A 14800-nucleotide genomic window follows, 5' to 3' on the forward strand; every position below is an offset into this window, starting at 1 on the left:
ATTTGCACTTCATGAACAGATTCATTGTTATGATCTTTATCACTGTCATCGTCGATTATAATCAGTCATCAATTTTCTAAAATGTGTGTCATCAACCGCATAGATGGGTTCTTCTTATGATGTTATTCAAAGAATTCTACTCATTAATCCATCATATTTTTGAAATTATATTTAAATATTTATTATATATATATATATATATATGTATTCCGTTGTAGTCTAGTTGGTTAGGATATTCGGCTCTCACCCGAAAGACCCGGGTTCGAGTCCCGGCAACGGAAATTTTTTTCCTTTTAAATCATACTGGTCCGAGCTGGGCCTTTCTTTTAAATCAGACTGGGCCGAGCCGGGCCAACCCTAGCCCTGGCATCCCTAGGGCACATGAAGCAGTTGGAAATTAGAATGCCGTGTTCGACACGATCCTCAATAGACACGTGTCTGCGTCATATTCGTCCTCCTTTTTTCTATATACTAAAACGAGATATCTCAACTACCTCTTTTTCTCAACTATATACTAAAACGAGATATCTCAACTACCCCTATTACTTTCTAAAACAGTTTGCGAATCATAAGGTTAGTTTAGTCTTTTCAAATTTATTTCCAATTCAATGGTCCGTCTACCACGTCGCCCGATCCGCATCTGCCGTTCAAATGATGGCAATTGGGACGACGGTTTTCTTCATCCAACGGATACCATTTCGCTACTAGAACCTTCTCTCCTCTCGTATTAAATACCAGCGAGCGGAGGAGCGTGGAGTGTGATCTGCCCTACCATCGTTCTCGCTCAGTTGACGCTGCAGGGTCGCCGCTTCACAGATGGGGAAATCGTATCCGGCAGTGAGCGAGGAGTACAAGGCCGCGGTTGCGAAGGCCAAGAGGAAGCTGCGCGGCCTCATCGCCGACAAGAAATGCGCCCCGCTCATGCTCCGGCTTGCGTAAGTGAACCCGATCTCGCCTTGTTTGCGTGTTTTTAGGTAGATCTGATGAAGGAACGTTGCGATCTGTGTTGTTTTAGATGGCACTCGGCTGGGACGTACGATGTGGTGTCGAAGACTGGGGGACCGTTCGGGACCATGAGGTTCTCGGCGGAACTTGCCCACGGTGCCAATAATGGGCTCGACATCGCCGTCAGGCTTTTGGAGCCTATCAAGGAGCAGTTCCCCACTTTGTCGTATGCCGATTTCTATCAGGTGCGTTCCTCATCTTACGATTTAACTTCTTTATTTTATTTTCATCGTACTTCGTTAGATTTTTTGGTTTTAATGCCAGCTTGCTGGAGTCGTGGCCGTGGAAGTCACCGGAGGACCTGAGATTCCGTTCCATCCAGGGAGGGAGGTATAAATCCCGATCTTACTTTACATTTTATCGTGTGGAAATTTGGTGAAGTTAGCTTCTTGTTAATTTATAATCGGATATGCATAAGGATGGCACCATTCTTCCTTTGTCTTTTTTGGTCATTATTTGTAGGTTGCCCTGTTGTGTTGCCGGATGTTTGTCATTTCTCTGGTGTATTTTACCATTAGTTAATTCAAATTTCATAGTTGAACAAAGTGAGATAAGCTATTTTTGAGCCAAACCATATGCTAAGTGTTTTAAGTGGGATTGCTTATGTGTTGGGCTGTGCAACCTAGGCCTTTGTTCGAACCAGAAGCTTGAGCTCATGCTGGATCAGCTTCACCACATGCACTGGTCTGCTGACCCTGCCAACAGCCTAGGCAACCCATTAAATATATCTAGACTGCCACTTTGAGGATCGATACCCTTCCAGGATGTTGATCTAGGACTTGTGTTACTGTGATCAAGTAAATATTTCTTGATATAAAGAAAATTATAATTACAACATATACATATCCGTTTAACCCATGAAGACTTGTAAAGGACTCGACCTGCAAAAATCTACTACCTTTATATTACGGTTCAGGCAATAAACCTATAACTCAAAATAAAATGATACTTCTGAAATAAAAAAGTTCTTGCTTAGCCTTTAATTCTGTGTTTAGTTGGACTGAAGTGAAAATAAACAGATTGAGATAAGGAATTTAATTCCATCCAATTCTTTTTTTATTTCAGTGCTAATCAGGTGGAAATGGCTGAAATGAAGTTTAAACATATACTGATGTTATATTATTTCTTTTCTTCCGGTGTCATATGAGGAAACGTGATGAAAGAAATAGATTGGAAGTCAGATAATCTGTCATTTCTTTTTTCCCTTTTTTCTCTTAAATTGTTTCATTTTCCTCCAAGGAAACATTCAAATCTAAAATGGGTGTTGGAGGATATGCCTCATAAGAGAGGTTTTGAACAATGCTATGAAATCTGAATAGTTAAATTTAAGAAGTAAGAACAAATTTCAGTTGAAGAAGTGCACTAATAACAGTTGAAACAATGAACAGACCTACAAATAAGCAAACAAAAGTTAAATATCTCTTACGGCTTCACCATCAAATGGCATAGAATCATTGCCTCAGATCCTTAACTAGGTTTTTTTCCCCTCTGAGTGTTTATGTAATCAGTTGCTAAAGTATACTTGACCTTTTAAAGGTCACTGTTGGCTCCTCCAAGCATGCTTGTTGATATTTATTCTCAACCTTCACCTTTTTCTAATCAGGTTATGGTTGCCATGCATATGCCGCTTGGAAATTAAATTGATTCCCCCCCCCCCCCCCCCCCCCCCCCCCCATACACACACCACTCCTGGCGTTGCAGTTCTTACTCGTGTTATTGATATGCACTTCTTCAAATGCAATTAGTTATTCACTGGATCCTTCCTATAGTGATTGGCTTATATTTTATTTTTTTAATTAATTTGACAAATTGTTAAAATATTCGTCTCAAGGCAATTATGGCTTTCCTGTCTTCTTTTATCAACATGCATATTAAAACTTGGATTTTTTTTTATTGTTTCTTAGTTATATTTAGCTTTTGTATAATTGCATTACTTGCCTATATAAACTTTTTTGAAACAAGCTCGTCTGGTTTACTACTAGTTTCTCTCTTCTTTTTTTAAAAAAATATATATGTATTTAGGACAAGCCAGAGCCACCTGTCGAAGGCCGACTTCCTGATGCTACCAAGGGTATGTTATCTACATAAAGTGCTAGTGTATAAATTTTGAATCACAATATTTTGCAGTTGGGTTGTAGATATAATTGATTTTTTAGCTAACATAACATCATTTTCGTTGTAACAAAAATTATATTTTTCCTTGTATTACATCAAAGAATGCATCCAAAAAATGGCGCACACATAAATGAGAGTGCAACCTTATAATTTGTAACTTGCATCTTAAAGAATTGTCTTTTTCAAAAGTTCACCTTTTTTGGCAATTGAGAGTCATTTCAGGATATAGTGTTATGTCTTCCTTGTTACTGTTTTGAAGGACGAGTGATTTGTTGCCAGAGGAAAAAATTATTTATTTTCCCTAAAAATTCTGCAGGTTCTGATCACCTTAGGGATGTATTTGGTCATCACATGGGTCTCAGCGATCAGGATATTGTTGCGCTATCTGGCGGTCACACATTGGTAACCTTATTTTCTGATAACTCTATCTCATCACCATATCCATAATTGATATCTTTACTTCCATTCATGCAGGGAAGGTGCCACAAGGAGAGATCCGGCTTCGAAGGGGCTTGGACAGCCAATCCCCTCATTTTTGATAACTCATACTTCAAGTAAGTTGCAATTGTGCTGCATACGCCTTTTCCCCTTAGGCTCGGATCATTCAATTATGCTTAACTTGTGTGTGTTCTTGTCAAAATAATTTCCTATTTGTATCTGCATTTTGTTACTGGCAGGGAACTCCTGAGTGGAGAGAAAGAAGACCTTCTTCAGCTGCCTTCTGACAAGGCTCTCCTATCAGACCCTGTATTCCGCCCTCTTGTCGAAAAATATGCAGCGGTATGTTTCATCTTATCTGTCAACACTGTTGCAACATTACCGTGTAGTTGCCTTACTTTTTGTCTGTTCTCCAATATTTTCAAAAATTTGGATTTCATCATGTCTCAGGATGAGGATGCTTTCTTCGCTGATTATGCAGAAGCTCAGTTGAAGCTTTCAGAATTGGGGTATGTAACTACGCCTTGAAGGTTATCCATCATTAACAAAAACAATTCAACGAAACAGCCTAAACCATTATTCTTTTATCGTAATGCAGGTTTGCTGAGGCTTGAGCAACGAACATGGTTTCCAGTAGAAGCATTTTGCAATAAGATTTTGAAGCATTAGGTTGCTGCTTTCTCCATTATATGTTTTTGTCATCGTAGGTGAACCTTCCATTTGAGAATCTGATGACCATTTCTGCATTCTATGTGATGCGATGCATGCATGCTATTTAATACTTGTAATTTCTTATCCGACTTCATATTTCTAATTTTTGCTTTAATGCATGGTTCGTCGATTGCTCTTTATCTAATACTTATCCTGCTTTCATATTTCTTATATTTTTCTAATTATAATTAAATCTCGAATATTATGATTGAAGCCTTGTGGTTCCTTGCTCATTGCAGACGGCGTATTAATATTCGTTTAGTCTATATTATAATAAGCCAGTTAGATTTGAAGAATTTATAATTAAAGATTCAGAGTTAAATATGATATAAATAACGTCATTATTCAGAAAAGTTTAATCTTATTGCATTTGGTTTAGATGAGAAGTTTTATATCGCACTATCTGGTAAAAAGAAAAGAACTATAGTTTCTGTGATAATGTTCGCTGAATGTGTCTGTTACGTGAGTTGGTAAAAAGCTAGTAGTTGTCAGGATTGCGATCTTAAGGCGGGATCCAGAAAAATGTTAATAAAACAACTTAATTTTGTTATGGTATTCTTGGAATATTCCTTCTACATTTTCATTCAAATAAATAAATAAATATTATATATATATATTTATGTTTTTTGATATGCCTCTTCTCGTTTACCTGCGCTTTGAGAGTTCAAAAAGTAAAAATAAATAAGTAAATAAAAATAAATTTAGAAGAACATGATGAGTGTAAGGGCATCCATAATTCATCTTTGTTATAATATTCTTTATCTCATTAAAAAATATAAAATTCACTGTTATATATTTATTATAATAACATATTTTTTTCATTTATATTTCTTTTAACATTAACACTCTTTATTTATAAGTTTTATCATGTACTCATCTTAAAATTATATATATTAAATAAATACATTTTAAAAATAACCGTCCCACCTTCCATGCAATTTTATAAACTAAATTTTGAATTAGCCGTTAAAAAATAGCCATTAAAAATTAACCATTTTATTTATTTTCAATTTTAAAATTTATAATTTTTAATAAAAATTAAAACTAACTATTAATAATCATTAAAACTAATCGTTTAATAAATATAATTAAAAAATAAAAAAATTGTATGTGAGGTGATCAGTCAGAGGCCCACCCACTGTCACTTAAATTCATTCAAATATATATATATATATATTACTTATATTAATTGGGTATAAATATTTAAATTTAATATAGATGAATAACTTCAATGATTAAAATTAAGTTATTGATCAATTGGTATAATAACAGATTAAATAAAGTGAATTTGACAAAGAGTACTTAAAAAAATATATTTAAATTTAAATAGTGGAAAATTCCATCAACATCTAATCTCTATCTTCTCTCTATATTTTTATAAAAAATTTCATCTACATCTCTTCTCATTAGTAAATCAATACTAAAATTTCAGTCTTGTATATGCCAAAGACTTATTAAATATATATTTCATAAAAAAAATTTAGTATTTATATCGAAACTATCGTAAACTTGATAAAAGTATATTTATTAATATGCCCACGAACTCACCACTTCTTGATAAAAAAAAATGAAGGGTAATAGAAGTAAATATATATACACACATGAAAGGTGGAAAGAAAATGGAGGGGGAAAATGATTTTTAAAATGCTTTTAGTTATTTATCAGCTTTTTTAGAATACCTATTAATATTAAAACATTCTTTAAAATTTTATTATATTATTAAAATATTTTTTGAATTAAAATGATTTAGATGGTGATTTAAAAGAGTAAAATAAGTATTTTAATTTCAACAAATTTTTAAAAAACATTTTAATATTAATTAAAAATTTTAAAAGCCATTCAGAATTAATTAATAAATATTACCAAAACAATAGAATCTAGCAGGTGACCTGAACAAACTTGGTCGGCTAGGGTTTTAGCGATCACCCAGCTGCGCCGTCAGATCTTAAATTGGCAGGTTGCTTTTCGTCGACGGCCCATTTTTCTCAAGCTCCTAAACCGTCCGATGAATGGATCGAACGGCGAATATGGAAACCCTAGTCGTCCTCCCTGCCCTCTAATCTCTATAAAGCGCTTGCCAGATGAGCTTCGCCTCCGCATCGATCGGGCTGTCGGCGTAGGATCTGCTCCGGCTCTCACAGGTCAGATTTCTCTCTTCCTCCCCGGCGCCTCTCTGTCTAGTTTTCTTTCCGTTTGTGTCGTTGGATCGTCTATATGATATCGTACTTCCCTCCGTTGGTATGATTTCAGCTTCTTATCGACTATTGAGTTGTGCGTGGTGGGATTTGCTCGTCCGATTGAAAAAAAAATAGTTTTTCCCCATAATCTTACAGCTGATAAGCAAATCAACTGTTTTTATGGGTAGTGCTACTTGATCTGAGGTCAATTGTCTTTTAAATCTGAGATTCTTTATTTAGATTGTTCAGAAGATGATATCAAGTAGCATATGCTTTACCTTCCGATGCTTTGTTCTTACTTGTTTGGTTAAACAGCTTTTTAATTTTGGGCCTAAGATTCTTTTGATTCATGCGAATTATTTCCTTGGCTTGTGCTGATATGGAATTTTTAGGTCAAACTGTAAGTTTCTGTATTCTCTTCATGCAGTTAGATAATCGTCTCCAGCTTTCTTCATGGGGAAAGAGAAGGTTCACATTAGCATTGTGGTCATCGGCCATGTCGACTCCGGGAAGTCGACCACCACCGGCCACCTAATCTACAAGTTGGGCGGCATCGACAAGCGTGTGATCGAGAGGTTCGAGAAGGAAGCTGCCGAGATGAACAAGAGGTCTTTCAAGTACGCTTGGGTGCTTGACAAGCTCAAGGCCGAGCGCGAAAGAGGAATCACCATCGACATTGCCCTGTGGAAATTCGAGACCACCAAGTACTATTGCACCGTCATCGACGCCCCTGGACACCGCGACTTCATCAAGAACATGATCACCGGAACTTCCCAGGCCGACTGTGCCGTTCTTATCATTGACTCCACCACTGGTGGCTTCGAGGCTGGCATCTCCAAGGATGGCCAGACTCGCGAGCATGCGTTGCTTGCATTTACTCTCGGAGTCAAGCAGATGATCTGCTGCTGTAACAAGGTACACTGCCAAGTTCTTGTTAATTCATGCCAAATGTTGAATTAAATCATTCCAACTCCCCTCCCTTCGGTGCATTTCAGATGGATGCTACTACTCCCAAGTACTCGAAGGCCCGATACGATGAAATCGTAAAGGAGGTTTCTTCTTACCTCAAGAAGGTTGGCTACAACCCTGAGAAGATACCCTTTGTTCCAATCTCCGGCTTTGAGGGTGATAACATGATCGAGAGATCTACCAACTTGGACTGGTACAAGGGCCCGACTCTGCTCGAGGCTCTCGACTTGATTAATGAGCCGAAGAGGCCCTCGGACAAGCCCCTTCGTCTTCCTCTTCAGGATGTTTACAAGATCGGAGGCATTGGCACTGTGCCGGTTGGCCGTGTCGAGACCGGTGTCATTAAACCTGGCATGGTCGTCACCTTCGGTCCTACTGGGCTCACCACCGAAGTCAAGTCGGTCGAGATGCACCACGAAGCCCTCCAGGAAGCTCTCCCCGGTGACAATGTCGGCTTCAACGTGAAGAATGTCGCCGTCAAGGATCTGAAGAGAGGTTTCGTTGCATCCAATTCCAAGGACGACCCTGCCAAGGAGGCTGCCAACTTCACTTCTCAGGTCATTATCATGAACCACCCTGGTCAGATCGGCAACGGCTACGCGCCCGTGCTTGATTGCCACACCTCCCACATCGCAGTCAAGTTCGCCGAGATCCTAACAAAGATCGATAGGCGATCAGGAAAGGAGCTCGAGAAGGAGCCCAAGTTCCTTAAGAATGGCGACGCAGGCTTCGTCAAGATGATTCCCACCAAGCCCATGGTCGTGGAGACATTCTCAGCCTATCCCCCGCTGGGCCGGTTCGCCGTGAGGGACATGCGTCAGACAGTGGCCGTCGGAGTGATCAAGAGCGTAGAGAAGAAGGATCCCACCGGTGCCAAGGTCACCAAGGCCGCCGCCAAGAAGAAGTGAAGCAAGGATCAGTTCTAGTCGCTTAATTCGGAACAATGATTTAGCTGCTGTTTTTGATTTTTGTCATGGATCAGTGAGGTTGGATTTTTGTTTGCTTCGAGGGTTTTTTTAGGTTTGTGCTGCTCGAGCAGCTTTGCTTCGTGTTTAAGCTTCCGTTAGTGTAATGGTTATCAATGGTGTTCAAGGCTCGTGCTACTCTTCTAATCTTCCAAAGTTCACGTGCTTCCTGGTCGTGAACTTGGACTTGTTGATCGGAATCTTCTCCTTCGTCACCTGCTCTTCATTGAATTCATTGGTCACCTGCTCTTCATTGAATTCATTGGTCGTAGACAAATTTACGGTGGGATGGATCCAATCTATTAAGATGGGTTAGAAAATTACGGGTTATGGGTCGAATCTATGAATTTATTAAAAAATAAAAAAAATTTAAAAATTTTAAATTTAAATTAATTAAATTAAAAATTAAAATTTTAAATTTGAATTATAATTTTTAAATTTAAATTGTAATTTAAATAGATCAAACTTATTAATTTATTAAATTTTTTATTTTAATTTTAAAATATAAAATAAATAAATAATCACGGATCAATAAACTTTCACGGATCAATTAAATTACGGACTTCACGGATCAATTAATAAAATTTTATCCATCTAAATTAGGGGATAGGATAGATCCAATCCAATCGATCAACTCAACTTGACGGCTATAGTCGACAGCCCTCAGTTGCTCCTCGCCTCCCGCGTTTCCTTCTTTGTCGACGTGCATCTGTTCGAGGCTTGGCTGCTCGTTGGCCGACACGTAGGAGACACTTGTCTGACCAGGTCTTAACTTTGTTGAATCGGGAGAGGAGTAGTCAGTTTTGGTTGCTTAATCCGGAATTCTACGAATGGACTTGTAAATTTGATCTGTATATATATAAGCTTGAGTTTAACTCGAATACACTGTTTAATGAACCGATTTTTCACCTCTCTAAATCAACGAGCCTGATATTAGTTATTTCCTCTCCGATCAGCGACAGCTCCCTCCCCACGCGTCTTGGACCGCGGTTTGACCCGAACTTGGGCCAAATTCTTCGCCACCACCCGACTCCGTTCCCTCCCCTCTCTTTCCTTCCGACGGTCGTCTCCCGGTAACTAATCAATTAATCGTAACGTGCCGTTATGTTCCCAGAAGTCAGGGCACGTTTAACGAGTCCCTACGCATCACCTCTGCCGCATGGAGCACCAAACACGCAAAACTCATCAATAATTGGCTCTTTCAAACGGGATCCACCGCTGGTCCCCCAATCAGATGGTGGATGAAGGAAGGCACGCAAGGCGTCGCGTGTATCCTTCTTTTTCTCGCTGTCGTTGAAGCGAGCGTGTTCGGTGGCGGACGACGGAGGCCTGGCATTTCACACCTCTCGAAATAGCTTTGACCGCGCGATCAAATGCACCTTCGGACGTTGTTTTTGTTATCGATCACCGGCGGATTATGATTTGCAGATCGACCATTTCTAATTCTACGAGACGATCTCGACCGTAGAAATTAGCGTGCTTAGGAATTAAACGTGTTCTGAAGGATCGGTAGACCGTTTTGCAGGAGGTATAAATAGCGCGATTGAGAAGAAGGGAACGGAATCGGAAGCCGGAGGAGAAGGCGATGTCGTGTTCCTTTGCGATGGCGAACTCGCCGGTCTTCTCGCCGTCGCGTCTCTCGATCTCTTGCAAGGGGTCGCCAGAGAAGGTGTCCGTGAATCCGAGCTCTCCCCTGGCGTCCCCTCCGTGCTCGTCGTCGCCGTTCCGACAGCGGTTCGAGAGAGCGGCCAGCGGGCTGCGGGAGATCAACACCGGGATCGGCGCCTCCCGGATAGCCTTAGATGCGTCTTCTTCTCCGCCTCCGTTGCGTTCGTCTGCGTCCGGTTCTCTGTTGAAGAGGAGGAGGCCCGCTCGGATTGATATCCCGTTGGTGGATGCGTTGCCGCTTGCGACCGAGGATCTGGATGATTGGAGGGAAGTGGAGGCGCAGAGCGAGAGTTATGCGGTGTGTTGCAGGCGGGGAAGGAAGAGATTGGTGATGGAGGATCGGTATAAGGCAACCTTGGGCATCGATGCGGATCCCAAATTGGTAGGTGTCTTTTCTAGGATTTTTCTTTATCCTTCTTTTCGAATTTCGATTAATTGCGAAGAAAAAATTGTAGAAACGTAGAATAGAGGATAAAAATTTAAGAAACCCGACACGAGGAAGCAGAGAAAGAAATGGATTTTCTGGATTGGAGAGAGTTAAAATGAGCGAAAGATAGGATTTTTGTTGTTCTTTGAAATGGCTAAGAAGTATAGCGTATATATTCGCAGAATGGAAAGTCCTTTCTTGAGAATTGAAATTTCACTTAAATTTGTAGCATTGGATGTCTATGAATTTTCTAGTTAAGACTTTCCTGAATTATTCACTAAGGGATGGTTAATTCGTTGTCTTGTAGTTCTCTGACCTTCAATTTGATTTCTTATTTCTCCAATGTTTCTAGGCTTACTTTGGCCTTTTTGATGGCCATGGAGGTAAGGGAGCTGCTGAATTTGCTTCGGAAAAGATGGGAGAGTACATTGTAGGAGAAGTGTTGTCGAGCAGCAGAGAAGGCTTCAACGATGTAGATCGAGCTGTTTGGAATGGATACTTGAAAACTGATTCAGAGTTCCTGAAGGATGGAACGGATGGAGGGGCTTCCTGCGTCACTGCCTTGCTTAGAGGTGGCATTCTGGTAGTGTCCAATGCTGGTGATTGCCGTGCTGTATTGTGCCGCGCGGGTAAAGCAGAGGCCCTTACATCTGATCACCGCCCTTCTCGTGAAGATGAAAGGCAACGAATCGCAAGCACCGTAAGTGTGCTATCTATAAATTTTTGTCTAGATTTGTTCTTCTAGTTGTTTGGTAATATCTTTAGAAAATACTTTTGAAGTAATTACTGAGTATTCTCCTTCAGAATCATGTTATTTTTCTTCTGGGAGAATACTGCAGTGCTTTACTTAGCCAGTTCGACTACCCTTACATTTAAGGATTCCTCTTCTCAAGGAGATGAAAATCACCAATCTGAGACCTCATAAGCATGCATCTTCGAATCGATTCTTTTTTTTTTCTTTAAGTCATGACCTTCTACGTCTAAAATTGCAAGCACTTTCAGACTATACTGAGGGAAAAGTACTTCCATGGAATGCTAAATCAGCTAACTTTATGGTTCAACAGAACAATGGAAGCTGTGATTGTTCTCAACTCTTGGTAGAGGGTGGGTTTTGTATCAGCTGCTCAGAAGAAACTTAAACTGATTGAATAACAAAACTTTCATAAATATATCATCCAACAAGTTGCCTCACAACGTGGTGTATATCTTATAGAAGGATAATATCCTGGTAGCCTATCCCAAATAGTTGGCTCTTGTCACTGACCCTTTTTTTTTTTTTTTAATTTGTTATTGTAGGGTGGGTATGTTGATTACTGCCGAGGCACATGGCGATTGCAAGGTTCCTTAGCAGTGTCCAGGGGAATTGGAGATTCACATCTGAAACAATGGGTGATAGCAGAACCAGAGACACAAATTACTACGATTGAAGCTGAATGTGAGTTCTTGATTTTAGCATCTGATGGACTGTGGGATAAGGTACATCATTATGGGGTTATTGTGAAACACATCCTTTATCGAACTCTTTGGTGTGGATGTTAATACATTCATTTTAATTCTTTACAGGTTACCAATCAAGAAGCTGTAAATATAGCTCGACCATTTTTTCTTGCTGATGATAGCGAATCGCTGTTAGGTGCTTGTAAAAAACTCCTGGATTTATCAGCTTCAAGAGGCTCGCTTGATGATATTAGTGTCATAATTGTGAAACTGCAACATTTCGTTTGAAAGAAGATTAGTTCATCTCAATCTTACCTCCCTCTGACAATATACCAAACCTGATATACAGCTGATTTAGAAAATTCTTTGATTCTTATGACCATTCTTTCAGATTTCATAGCCGTAGCAGGATGATTATTTAATTCTAATGTAAATTGATTTGTACTATTGACGAAGGAATACAAATAAAATTATACTTTGATTACTTGTCTGATACAAACTCTGATTCAACTGTCTTCATTTAGTTGATCTATTAAATGTGTTGTAGAATTACCTTCTGTCCTCATCAAACCAGACTGTTTGCCATTGGAAGATTACTGAAGTTTGAATCCTGTTTTCCAGAGGTGAGATTAAACTGAATCCTCCTTTATTAGTACATGAGAACTCAAAAAATGCTTAAAACCTACAAGTAAGTGTCACTGTTGAAAAATCATTTGAATTTTTGTTTATTTTTCAAGCTTTTTTGGATTAACATCCTCTTGGTTTACTAATGTCAGTTGTTTTATACAAGACTGCAGGATGGACTGCAATTTATAGGAAAATGGACGATACACATCTACTGATTCTATAACGAAAGTGAGTATAGTTTTATTCATTGCAAAGGAGCCATTAGATCCTCCTCTTTAGAAACCTCATTTATAGGCCATTGCATAAACATATCTCATACCACAACATGCATGGATCTCAGTTCAGCTGTCCTCATGGAATTCTTCCATAGAATGGATTCGGAACTTCAAAACCAGGGTTCGGAACAAAGGTGTCATCACCTCCAGGAAGATACTGACTGTTGGCTGCAGCAGGGCCACTGTGGTCTAAATTTCGGATCCATCCCCAACCCCCAAAGCCAGGGAACTGCACAGTAGCTTCCTGCCTCAGTCTCTCATCCTCCTTCTTTGGAGCCTCCTTCACTGTGATTGCTGGTGCACTACTCGCAGCGAGTGTAAGCTCAGAGAAGGACAACATGCCCAAGAAGAAGAGCATAAGGGGAAGAGATGGCGAGCTCACCATTTTGATCCTTCGAAGAGAGGAGCAAGAAGAAATGGGTATGAGTGTGCATGGTTTAGCAAATTGTGGAGCCTTCATATAAGTGAAGAGTTAGAAGAGTTTGGTGAAGAAATGAAGGTGATTAATTATTTTGCTTGCTTTTAAGCTACTATGGTTGCATAGGAAGTTATCCAACCAACAACTTTGCAAGGCTAATTGATGCTCCACTTGATCAAGTCGTACTTTTCTTACAAGAAGATCAATACTGAGCACTGCAAGTGTTTTATGCTCCAACTGGATTTGAGGTGTGAAGAACTCTACCAACCTAACTTGGAAGCTCGATATCAAAAGTATGGACTTTATTTATGATTATGTATCCTTTTTGATACTTAGATGGACCACACCACCTAGATGGATTCATTGAGAAAGGGAATTGAAAGATAGGACAAGACTAAAATGAAAAGGGCCTTCACATGGAAATCACATGAAGGCTGTTCTTTAGCTGAAAGATTCGACTTTGATTTAGTTTTAGTCACTCACAAGTAGATGCAACAAGGGTGGATCAAGTGATTTAACTGTGCTAAGGGCAAAAAGAGCCAGCTATGTTAGGAAGATTGATTTGGTCGAGTAGTGTGAAGATTGATTTTCTCTATCGAATCAAGTCTTATTTGCAAATTGGATATATAGGTTGGTCCAAGTGTTCTAACTGAAGGTACCAAGCTTGATGAACAAATTGAATTGATTGATCAAACTGAGAAAGCCATGATGTGCAAATTAGTTCTCTAAGTAGTCTGACTAAACTGAGAAATGATTATATAAGCTGATTAGGTAAAATGAGTCTGACTAAACTAAGTTAGTCGAATAGAATGAGTCGAGTGTGACTGAAAAGGTGAGTATATAATACATGCCAAGCATGTCAAATAGGATAGGATGATCTAGTCGAGCCTGATGATCATCTGTTGTATCAATTTCTATTAGAGTCATTTTCTTTACACTTTACCATGCCTTGAGTTAAATTTTCTCTAATGTCAAATACTCTTTTGCAAAAAGGTGGAATCCGCCACTCCAATGGCCCCACACGATCAGCTTCACAATCATTCGTGAGAAGGTAAATCGAGAAATTGCAATTGATCACGACAAAAGAGAGTATTGCTCAACTTCGTCAAGATTCAAACTTTTGTCCATTTTTTACAAGTCTGCTCCGTCGTAACCAACTCAACTATACTCGCAGAGCTAATATCAAATACTCAATAGTTAGCTCTTTCATCATCTAAGTTTATAGAACTTTCCTTATTAACTCGCAATTTACAATACTAAACTTAGGTTGTCACCAACAAAATAAAAATGCTAATTTCATATTTTCTTCTCTTTTTTTTTAGTTCTTTCCTCTCCTCCCAACCTGTCATGATATCTAAATCAGCGGTGGATCATTTTCATTTAATATCAAAAATATAAAACAAATAAGCATGAACAAATTTTAATCTCACCAAATTAAAGAATAGTTTAAATATAAATAAAATTGGCGTGTTACTGTTGATGAAAAATTATTCTCATTGAATATCAAAATATGCAAATTATTCTCATTGAATATCAAAAGATGCAAAATAAGCAAAAATAAATTTTAA

The 14800-nt window shown here is 38.9% G+C and overlaps 3 protein-coding genes and 1 non-coding gene across 8 annotated transcripts; all 4 read left to right on the forward strand.

Annotated features, from left to right (window-relative positions):
* The first annotated feature begins 208 nt into the window (after positions 1-208).
* TRNAE-CUC (transfer RNA glutamic acid (anticodon CUC)) lies at positions 209-281 on the forward strand. The gene has a single exon. It is a non-coding gene; the product is annotated as a tRNA-Glu (tRNA).
* Positions 282-761: 480 nt separating this feature from the next.
* On the forward strand, positions 762-4384 carry LOC141847285 (L-ascorbate peroxidase, cytosolic-like). 2 transcript variants are annotated; one of them, XM_074735291.1, is made up of 9 exons: positions 762-935; positions 1016-1190; positions 1270-1335; positions 3028-3076; positions 3437-3522; positions 3595-3674; positions 3798-3900; positions 4009-4067; positions 4157-4384. In XM_074735291.1, the coding sequence occupies exons 1-9, from the start codon at positions 817-819 to the stop codon at positions 4170-4172; spliced, it is 753 nt and encodes a 250-aa protein (XP_074591392.1). In that variant the 5' UTR covers positions 762-816; the 3' UTR covers positions 4173-4384. The 2 variants fall into 2 exon arrangements, with proteins under 2 accessions (XP_074591392.1, XP_074591391.1); XM_074735290.1 differs by lacking the exon at positions 4157-4384 and having other exon boundaries at positions 4009-4086.
* Positions 4385-6363: 1979 nt separating this feature from the next.
* On the forward strand, positions 6364-8511 carry LOC141847340 (elongation factor 1-alpha). Its single transcript, XM_074735367.1, has 3 exons — positions 6364-6410; positions 6874-7361; positions 7442-8511. The coding sequence occupies exons 2-3, from the start codon at positions 6900-6902 to the stop codon at positions 8321-8323; spliced, it is 1344 nt and encodes a 447-aa protein (XP_074591468.1). The 5' UTR covers positions 6364-6410; positions 6874-6899; the 3' UTR covers positions 8324-8511.
* A 1444-nt stretch (positions 8512-9955) lies between these two features.
* Positions 9956-14191, forward strand: LOC141847707 (putative protein phosphatase 2C 32). 4 transcript variants are annotated; one of them, XR_012603424.1, is made up of 6 exons: positions 9956-10430; positions 10828-11175; positions 11772-11951; positions 12039-12535; positions 12710-12767; positions 12880-14191. XR_012603424.1 is itself a non-coding variant. In XM_074735774.1 (4 exons), the coding sequence occupies exons 1-4, from the start codon at positions 9966-9968 to the stop codon at positions 12198-12200; spliced, it is 1155 nt and encodes a 384-aa protein (XP_074591875.1). In that variant the 5' UTR covers positions 9956-9965; the 3' UTR covers positions 12201-14191. The 4 variants fall into 4 exon arrangements, 1 of the variants encoding a protein (XP_074591875.1); XR_012603423.1 differs by having other exon boundaries at positions 12039-12767; XR_012603422.1 differs by having other exon boundaries at positions 12710-14191.
* The last annotated feature ends 609 nt before the right edge of the window (positions 14192-14800 follow it).

Source organism: Curcuma longa, chromosome 16 (assembly GCF_044706935.1).
Source record: "Curcuma longa cultivar G26 ecotype Majalengka, Jawa Barat chromosome 16, ITB_CL_G26_1.1, whole genome shotgun sequence".
Lineage (NCBI taxonomy): Eukaryota > Viridiplantae > Streptophyta > Magnoliopsida > Zingiberales > Zingiberaceae > Curcuma > Curcuma longa.

Bases quoted from the DNA above. Each gene is read 5' to 3' on its own strand.
- LOC141847285 (XM_074735290.1), top strand. From the start codon at position 817: ATGGGGAAATCGTATCCGGCAGTGAGCGAGGAGTACAAGGCCGCGGTT. The intron at 1,336-3,027 runs GTATAAATCCCG...ATATGTATTTAG, and splicing joins CGTTCCATCCAGGGAGGGAG to GACAAGCCAGAGCCACCTGT. The intron at 3,901-4,008 runs GTATGTTTCATC...ATCATGTCTCAG, and splicing joins TTGTCGAAAAATATGCAGCG to GATGAGGATGCTTTCTTCGC.
- LOC141847340 (XM_074735367.1), top strand. From the start codon at position 6,900: ATGGGGAAAGAGAAGGTTCACATTAGCATTGTGGTCATCGGCCATGTC. The intron at 7,362-7,441 runs GTACACTGCCAA...GGTGCATTTCAG, and splicing joins TGATCTGCTGCTGTAACAAG to ATGGATGCTACTACTCCCAA.
- LOC141847707 (XM_074735774.1), top strand. From the start codon at position 9,966: ATGTCGTGTTCCTTTGCGATGGCGAACTCGCCGGTCTTCTCGCCGTCG. The intron at 10,431-10,827 runs GTAGGTGTCTTT...CAATGTTTCTAG, and splicing joins TCGATGCGGATCCCAAATTG to GCTTACTTTGGCCTTTTTGA. The intron at 11,176-11,771 runs GTAAGTGTGCTA...TTGTTATTGTAG, and splicing joins GGCAACGAATCGCAAGCACC to GGTGGGTATGTTGATTACTG.